The sequence below is a fragment of the Brachyistius frenatus genome, unplaced genomic scaffold (assembly GCF_029030835.1).
Source record: "Brachyistius frenatus isolate BFR_SWC_R1_liver_20210118 unplaced genomic scaffold, ASM2903083v1 Contig_431, whole genome shotgun sequence".
NCBI classification, from domain to species: Eukaryota; Metazoa; Chordata; class Actinopteri; family Embiotocidae; genus Brachyistius; species Brachyistius frenatus.
Genome location: NW_027211030.1, coordinates 75,001 through 84,402, shown reverse-complemented (window position 1 = coordinate 84,402; position 9,402 = coordinate 75,001). Strand labels below are relative to the sequence as shown.

Sequence of the window (9,402 nt, the reverse complement as noted above, 5' to 3'; positions counted from 1 at the left end):
AATATGAAACGCAGAACTGGCCGTCTGCTGAGGGCTTCCCTCTCACCCAAATGTTTTTGTTTTTGTTGTTGTTGTTTTTTTTTGCCACTCGGCTGTCGAGACTTTAGTTTTGTATTCACACTCGATGCGAGAAGGAAAAAAAAAAAAAAAAAGAGCATGCAAAGCGGACGTTTGATATGAGGTTGCCAGGCAACAGTGTAAGGTAGCAGCTATTTTTCTTTTCTTTTTGTGTGTGTGTGTGTGTGTGTGTGTGTGTGTGTGTGTGAGGAAGCTTATTGAATGAATTCAGCTGCACGAATTTAAAAAAAACAACAAAAAAACGCTGCTTTTCTGAATTTTCTATCGGCTGACGTTTACGAAATGAATCGGGTCATGTGCTTTGCATGCACGATTATCTCCAATAATGTTGCTACATGAAACAGCCATCATACAAGGTGTGTGTGTGTGTGTGTGTGTGTGTGTGTGTGGGGGGGTAATTTCCTTTATTTTGCCACCATCAACTGTTTCTGCCAATAAAACGTTGCGCTAATGGCGCCACGGTGACAAATATGAAGACGGGTGGGAAATTAAAATAGCTGAAGAGATCACGGCGGCTTTTTTGGGGAAGTGTTTTGGTGACGTGTTTTTGTTGTTGTTGTTGTTTGTTTTTGTTTTTGTTTTTTCTCTCAGAGGTCACAGTAAGTTCCAACTCCCTTTCTAACGCTCGGGCTAGCCTCGGCAGTGACAAGGTCGCACCTTCAAATAAAAGATGATGGATTGTAACTTTTTTTTTTTTTTTTTTTTTTTGTGCGAAGACACGTTTCAGTTTCGGGGCGGAAACGAGACGAGTCGCAGCGTTTGTTTACAACACTTCACTTTTAATTCTACCTCTCGGTGGCGTTTGGCTTTGTTTTTTTTGTTTTTTTTAGATCCGTCCCTCGTTTTCGTGTTTTAATTGCACCGTCTGGTTTTTGTAGAATACATTAGTGCCCGTCAATGTTATTTGTTTTTGTTTTTATTAAACCACAGATTACATTAAAAAAGGCAATTTTTGATAAAAAATTTACATAATTTGACATCTTGTTTTCATCTCAACAACGTTTGTGATTTTTTTTTTATGACGACTTTTCATGACTCGGGTCTTTGTATATGTCAGAGTGTAACTATCTGAAATGTGGCCGTTAAAATAATAATAAGTATATTCTGTATTTTTAAAAAAAATTTTTTTTATCCGTCTAAAGCACAAAGATAATTGATTATAAACGCTGGTGATTTTATCCCCTCCTTTTGGCTTATTTATTTTAAACCACCTACATCATCTATTACTGCCAGCTTTCCTATTTAAACAGTTTATTCACTACTTTTAGCGTACGCGTCCAGACGTCGTACTTTAACACCTTTTAACCCCTTATTGACCAAATCAAGCTTACTTTTTCCACCATTTTTCATTTACTGTTTGCGAACTTTTTCTAAGCATTCATCTTCTACTTTGAACTATTTCGACGTCTCTGCTCACTTTTTAAATTAGTTTTCACACACTTTTTAATCACGCGTTTATTTTTTTAAAAAAAAAATTTCAAATTACTCGATCTACTCAAACTTTTCTTGCAACCGCTGCTGCACGTAAGACGCGGTTGTGACTCGATGACGCGCGGCATCATTGTTACCGCATTTATTACTTTATGATACCGGTTGAAGTCTGCGGGCTGTTAATGCTTCATAAGCAATTTTCTTAATTACGATTCGACACCGTTAAATTACAGTTATATCACTCGGTTATTCACGCTCCCTCTTATCGGCAAAAAAGGTAATCAGTGAGGAGATGAATTGATAATTCAGCAGTAATTTCTAATTGAAGGAGTTAACAAAAAAAATTAAAAAAGCACCAGCGGGTCATTTGATTGTTTTACAGAGCAGCAGTGCGGTTCCTCTTTAAACTGTCGACTTTGTGCGTCGCTCTGTTTGTTGTGTTAACCGCAGCCGTGTCTGACTTCCTACATGTCACCATGCAGCAGGGAGCATCTGTTAACCCTTAACCCGCCACACGCTCATCCAGCAGACCTTAACTTCACATTTAGATAATTATGAGCCAACACTGTAAATTCACCGTCACAGTTACTTCACTAAAAAAAGACAGTAAGCGGACCTGCAGTTGCAACTGGAAATGTAAAACATGCAGAAGTTGTAACCGGAAAAACGTTGTTTTACTGAAGAGGAAAGCGCAGGAGATAAAAGAGGTAAAAATCGATAGAAATTTATTTTCTCACTTATCAAAAATATCTGCAACACAATTGCATAGATGGACACAAAATAGCTTGACATGATTGTTTCATGTGTAACAATGAGAAGAGAACATAATTATTTCCGGGTGTTTTTCTCTTGAGCAACAGATGGGATGCCGGTTTCATTTTTAATCACAAACTGAGGTGTAAATTTAATGCACATCCTGGTTCCTGTTTTGTTCCACTGAAAACTGAAACCGTGACACAAACAAGTCTCCAATTTAATTTCTCCTCATCCGAATAGATAGATTTCTCCTTTTATAAATAGGGATAATAAATATTCCAAATATATTACTTATTGGCTCGTTAAATACTTTTCAAATATTTTTTTCCCCCCCCCCAGAACCAATTACGTCACACAAAAAAAAGGGGAGAACTCTTTCATGATTTATCTTCTTTTTTTTTTTTTTTTTTTAAATGCTATGATGCTCCTCTATCACAAATAAAATGGAAATAAAAAGTAAGAAATAAACAAACGAGTCCTCAGCTTCTCGTCATAACTTCTTCACAGATCAGCAAAACACACGGATGGACTCCGTGTGTTTTGTTCTGCCGGAGTCGGCGGCGGTGACGTGTTTTCTCTCTTTTTTTTTTTTTTAATATATATATTATTGTTTTTTTATTTATTTTATGAGTACTGCATAACATCTTCACACTGAAAGTATCCCAGAAATCCTTCAGCTCCTCGTGGGGAAACGTCCTCCTGTCGTCTCTCGGCTTTGTAGCTTTTTTTTCCCGACGCGACCGATCCCGTCTCACGATTTAAAAAAAAAAAAAAAAATCCACAAAAAAAGTTTTCTAGCTAAATCCAACGCCCTCCTTCCCCTCCCCCAGCCTGAGCGGGCGTTTCGGCGGGTCACTTCCTGTCCCGTCAGTTGGCGTACTGTCTGTAAAAGGCAACCTTGACGCGCTCGATCTGGTGACACAGCTTGATGGCGGGCCCGAGCTTCAGGTCCATGCACTCCTGGACGGTGGGCAGCGTGAGCAGCAGCAGGGCCTGACCGTCGATGTCCTGCCCACGAGGAGGAGACACACACACACACACACACACATTCATATTTCATATTTAGTTCGTATTTAAAAGCTTCTCTGATTCTGGCTTTTGAAGCTTTTCATTCATATTTATTTATTTCAGATCACGCGTCTTGCTTTTGTTCTTGCAAATCAAAAAGCAAAGGCGAGTTTATTCGTGTGGCACATTTTCAGCAACAAGTCAAACCGCTTTTACATTAAAAAAAAACATAAAAAAAAAAAAAAGGCTTCGAGACAAAGTGTGAAAGCAACAGATAGAAATAAAAAAAGTTTAATAGATTTAAAAGAAGATTTAGTTTAGATTCATCAGATTTTGTTCCTCAGATCAGATCTTTAGGACAGACTGTCAGCTGACGGGACGTGGTGTCTCCAGACATCACCGGCCTATCTGCATGGGTTGCCGTGGCAACGGCGTACGACTGTTGTGATCGTTTGTCCTCTCCGGCGCCAAAAAAATCGACACTTTCTGTTAGCGCTCTGTTAGCGGTAGCATCGAAAGTCCGATTGGAGTTACTTCACCAATTTAAAAAAAAAAAAAAAAAAAAAAATTAATAACTAATTCAAGATTATAATTACAGTCTCTGAAAATAATAAAAATTATTTTTAAGACAATTTGAGGTCGCTGGCTTTTTCAACATATTCAGATTGGATGACGGACCGCCGGAAAGATGAGGTGCATTCATTTTTAATAGCAGTAATTTGCAGTGATGTGTTTGTCCAAACGCTTATAAATAAAAAAGCACTCAACAATTCAGTGTGTGTGTGTGTGTGTGTGTGTGTGTGTGTGTGTGTGTGTGTGTGTGTGTACGTGTACCTGCTCCTGGAAGATGTTGGCCAGAGAAGCGCAGTCAGTGGAGTTGATGAACTGGACGACTTCGTCTACGCTCCACTCCAGAGGGTTCCTGTCCAGAACCAGCTGACCCTCCTCCTCCTCCACCTGAACACACACACACACACACACACACACACACACACACACACACACACACACACACACATTAGACACACTGTTTCTAAGACACTGTGTTGATGGAGCTGATTCTAGACCCCGAACTAATCAGTTTATTGATCGATCTTCACCTGCACGTCCTGCCCTTTGGCCGGCTGGTACTTATTGTTGCTCTGGTTGTAGGCCGACAGCGAGCGCGTGGACCTCCGGCGGCTCCCGGGGGCCTCCTGGCCGGCCGGTATGTTCCCCGCGCTGACGGCCCGCCGCAGCGTCGCGGCCCGGCGGGGCCGGCTGCTGGTCACCTCCACCGAGGACGCGTCGGTGTGGTCGTCGCGGGGCTCCGAGCTCGTGCCTTCGCTGCCCGACTGCAGCGTCAGCTCGTCGTCCTCGTCTCCCTCGTCGCTGTCCTGCAGGAGGGAGCGAGCTGGAGGTGAGGAGGTGCTCCAGATATCACTTCGATCCATTTGAAATGTTATTCAAACTCATTTTTGAGATGATATTAATTACAGAATACAGAATATATTTCAGATATACTGCGTGATGCTCATTAAATTAGATTAATTCTGACCGTTATGAACAGTTTCACATGAGGAGATGCTCATATTTAAACTTTTCCGTGTTTTGGAGGAAAAACATTCAAGTTGAATAGCTTTTTGTGTTAAACGGTTAGCTGTTATTAAAAAAACAACAAACACCCGGAGGGAAGGAGGCCTTTAAGTCCCCACGAACGAGGTTTTCACGATATTTTGTCGACATGTTTTTGTTTTTGGCTGAAAGCTGTCCCACTCCGCCGGCGTCTCCGAGACGGGAGGAGACATTCGAGCCGAGCAGAGAAAGAAGCGAGAGGAGGGTGAAGTTTCTGCTCGGTGACGTTAGTCGTGACTCACGTTGACCTCGGTAGTTTCAGATTCCCTCCGGCGAGGACGGAGATTCAGAGTTCAGAGAGGAGTCGCTGCATCGGGGGTTCGATTTAAGAAAACATCCAGATTCGTGAGGCTTTTTAATTCTTCTCTGTTGAATTGAAAATGTTTTTCCCTCCGAGTTCTTAAATATGAAAACTGTGATGAACTTAAATCCGTTGGACCCCAGAACTCACACAGATCTACAGCGGAACAGATTTTTACTTCATTAACAGAAAATAAATCAGTGATTAGTTAATTAATGGGAATTGTCCCAGCCAAATATTTCCTGGTTTTGTCCTCTCTGCTGCTTTGTTTTATAATATTTGAGGTTTCTGGGCAGCGACTGAAGATTCATTTAATTAACTCTCAATCGATCGATCTGTTTCTCGGTCTGTTAAATGTCATCAGTGTTTAATAATGTTGCAGATTATTGTATAACAGCACAGTTACATCTGCAGTCCTCATCCTGCTTGTGTAGGTGGAAACCTTTAATAAGCCTTAATTTAAAAATAAGACTAAGCGCATCTTGCTACACAACGTTTACTTTTACTAAGAATGTTTTAGCATCTTCTGAATCTGAACACTTCCTGCTGTCGGTAACTAACGTCGTGTCTCCTGGAGGTTCGTCTCCCTGTAGCTTTGCAGAAATCACTGGTGTGAGACGATGGCAGATGTTTCTCGTCTCTTTTTTTTGTTTGTTGATGGTGACTAAGTTTAAAAGTGGACGCATACATTCATTTTATATTTACACGTATAAGTTGTGAAACTTTTGGTTTGTGGGATACTACGTCCCCCCCCCCCACCGATAGCCGTAACCTGACTGCACCACGGGCCTGTCAATCAAACAGACACGCCCCCAAAAACAGGTCTTCTTGAATCTTCTTTTCTAATGAATGAGGGATTATTTTCAGATGGACCTCCAGAAAACTAAGAAGAAGGAGTGACTTTAGCTAACAACACCGAGATAACCGATGGACACATTTTATTGACTGAGCATTTCATGAGAGAATTTAAATGGGAGTCTATGGAGCCGGAGGCTGTTTTTGGAGCCGACCCCTAGTGGCACTCGGTGGTATCGCAACTTAAGTCACTTCTGCATCGGCCCTCATTTTCCACCGTGCAGGAAGAACTTCCTCAAACCGTCAGGGAACAAAAGCATCTGCGTGCAGGAAATGCCACAGATTAAATGAAAGACTGTCACGTGATCCTCTCCATTAAACATTTCCTCCTCTTCCTCACGCATTCGCCACATTTAGTTTGTTGATATTTAAACCCCTAAGAGGGGGGGAGGGGGAGGTGGGGGGGACCCTGCTGTCAGTCAGTCAGTCAGACCGACGGGAGGAAGTGTTGTCTGACCTGCGGAGAGCCGGCAGGCGTGTAGTCCACGGCGGACGAGCGTCTCTTCTTCTGCACAAAGATAGCTTTCCTCTTCTTCCTGCGGCGCGTGGGCTTGGCCAGCTCCCCCTCCGCCATCTCCTCTCCTCCCGCCGGCTTGCAGAGCTTCCTCTTCTTCCCGTAGTAATAGGCTGCGGACGGCCGAGCAGACGTTGGGGAGAAAGAAATAAACAATGCAACCGAAACCCAGAAAACTTCTCAGGCGCCTCGTCACGGGCAATTATTCACAGAAGCGTATTTACAGGCACTCACTGTATTTGGTTTTGGTTTGGACGGAGCAGTTCTCCGGGCACTTGTCGGTGACGAGGACGGGGCTGAAGAGGTTCGGGCAGCACTGCAGCTTCACGCACACTTTACGGCAGAATTCCGGGATCTGGTCGGCCAGCCGGACGATCCGAATGGTGGAGCGATAGGTTTTACCTTTATATCTGGAGGGAGGAAGAAAAAAAAAAGAGAGAGAAGGAGGGGGTAGGAAGGGGAAAGGAGGGGGGGGGGTGTCGTGATTACACTTTTATTTATGAGGACAAATGATAATTAAACTATCTGCGATCCATCACGGCACTCTAACAAAGGACGGTGATTGCCGGCGCTGTAATTGTGTGGAAGTGGGCTGTTTCAGCGGATCAGCCGTGAGTCTGGGTGATGATGGCATCACCAAAAAAAGAGAAGCAGCGCTTCAATTCTGCAATATCACACTTTAATGGTTAAAGTCAGGAGAGGTGAGCTGATCTGTGGGAAAGTAAACGTTGAACCTGCAAACTAATGTCAGTGTATACTTTACTGAACTAAAGGGACAGAGTCGAACAGAAATGCAAATTAGAGCTGCGAGTTTTTACTCTTTCTGTCGTTTTCAGGTTTTAGAAGTTACTAATAAATAACCAAATTTATGATTAAAAATAGAGCTGAAATGATCAGTCAGTTCATTGATTAATAGTTGGCATTATTTTTGTTTTTGTTTTTTTTCAAGCAAACTTCCAAAACACGCGACTCCAACTGTTTGTTCTGTTTTATATGATTCTAAATTGGATCTTAGGTTTTGAACTGTTGGTCGGACAAAACAATCAATCCAAAAAAAAAAAAAAAAAAAAAAAAACGTTCAATTTACATCGGCTTTCCGCGCGGCAGAATTAAAAGGAACTTCTTGAGCGTTTGCGCCGTGCGGGCGAGTCACCGCCGCGTCCGACCGGCTCGTTCCTTCGTGTTTCAGCCGTGTTTGATAAGAAAAAAACACGCAGCCTGAAGCTGTGGAATAATTTGACTCCGTTGCAGCCGAGCAGCGGATGAAAATGCAGACCTTCCAGAAAAAAAAAAACCAACAACAACAAAAAAAGCACCGCAGTGACAAAAAAAATAACATTAAAAATTCAACGGAGGGCAGCAGAACGGCAGAAAAACTTGCAGCAGCTCGACCGCGAGAAAGAAGATTTGTCAGGATTTTAAGATGGAAAATCTGTTTGAAAATGAGCCGAAACGGGAAGAAGAATATGTAGTGCTTTGTTTGTTGTGTGTGTTTGTGTGTTTTTATTTGTTGTATTTTTTTTTTCTTCCTCACTTGGCTTTGAGGGTCTCCTCTTGGCAGTCCCAGCTCGGATCCTCCAGCTCCTGCAGCTCCTTCAGGACTCGTCCGGGCTTGTAGGCGGCGTTGATCAGCATGCTCAGCAGCTGCAGGCCAGAAGCACAAAACTCGAAAATGAAAAAAAAAAGAAGAAGAAGGAGTGCAAAACACGAAGGCGGGTCCAAACAACAAAAACGGAGAGGATAAACACGGATCAGACGGGCGCGGACTAAACTGTCGCACACGCGTGCAGAAAAAAACAAACAAAAAAAAAAACGAGCACACGCGAGCGACACGGCGTCTCGGGAGAAATTAGGGAGTCTTGTTTTTCTGTGACGGCGTATGAGTGTAAACACGCCTGACTGACAGCTCCTCACATTAAAAACCAAAGGTGCTGCTGGGAGACTGCAGGTGGTTAACAAGACATCGCTGCCTCGCCCTCCATCTTTCACCCCCTCCTCGCTCTCTCTCTCCTCCCCCTCGTTCAATCTGTGTCGGCCCTCCTCTCCCTTTTGAAAGTGTGGAAGTCTTTGATTAAACCTGCTCCTCTCCTCTCCTCTCCCCCCCACCCCCACCCCCCGCCCCCTCCTCCGACATCAGCCCACCTCTTTGAGGACCAGAGTGCATTTCCCGGGTCCGACGGCCTGCGGCAGCTCCGCGATGCGTCCCTTGTTGAGGTACGGGCCCGAGAAACAGCGGTGGTTGACGAAGATCTTGGAGCAGCAGTATCTTCCGTTGGCCGAACCTCGGATGGAGAACAACAAACACGCAGACGGTCACGCTTCAAGTAAACTTCCCGCACGCGCGAAATCCGGGAAGGAATATTATTCAAAACAAATATGTGCTTTCTCAACTGGGTCGCCGTTGAAAAAGAGACTTGATCTCAATTTTTTTTTTTTTTTTTAACCTGGTTAAATAAGACTGGCTGCATTTCTAAACAAACACTTAAACATCGTTCATCACTTAGCCACGCCCACTGATCGCTGATTGGTCAGCCCCGTCAGGATGCCTGAGCGATGAGATTATGATCAGGAAAGCCTGTTGGCACGACGGTGTAAAGCCTGTATGACCAGGTATGAGCTCTTATCGCACGACATTCAAGTAACCGTGAGACGTGTTTGAAATTTGCATTTTGTCACAGAAGTAAATCTAGTTTCACCGCATATTTAGTGCCTAACGTGTATAATTAATTCCACATAATTTCCCTTTTATTTTATTTTTTTTAACTCGCTTGTGTTAACCAACAGTCAAGTGTGCTCCTCCAAATGTGAAGTATTTCTTCAACTTTTCATATTCGTTCGTCTTGTA

General features: G+C 43.2%; 1 protein-coding gene across 1 annotated transcript in view; it reads right to left on the bottom strand.

Moving 5' to 3' along the window:
- Positions 1 to 2,217: 2,217 nt before the first annotated feature.
- sfmbt2 (Scm like with four mbt domains 2) overlaps positions 2,218 to 9,402 on the bottom strand; it is a 43,813-nt gene continuing 36,628 nt past the window's right edge. Inside the window, 7 exon segments of the mRNA XM_069725591.1 lie at positions 2,218 to 3,273; positions 4,108 to 4,230; positions 4,374 to 4,649; positions 6,501 to 6,670; positions 6,792 to 6,967; positions 8,092 to 8,201; positions 8,700 to 8,839. Of these exon segments, the coding sequence (XP_069581692.1) occupies positions 3,133 to 3,273; positions 4,108 to 4,230; positions 4,374 to 4,649; positions 6,501 to 6,670; positions 6,792 to 6,967; positions 8,092 to 8,201; positions 8,700 to 8,839 (1,136 nt within the window). The 3' untranslated portion in view covers positions 2,218 to 3,132.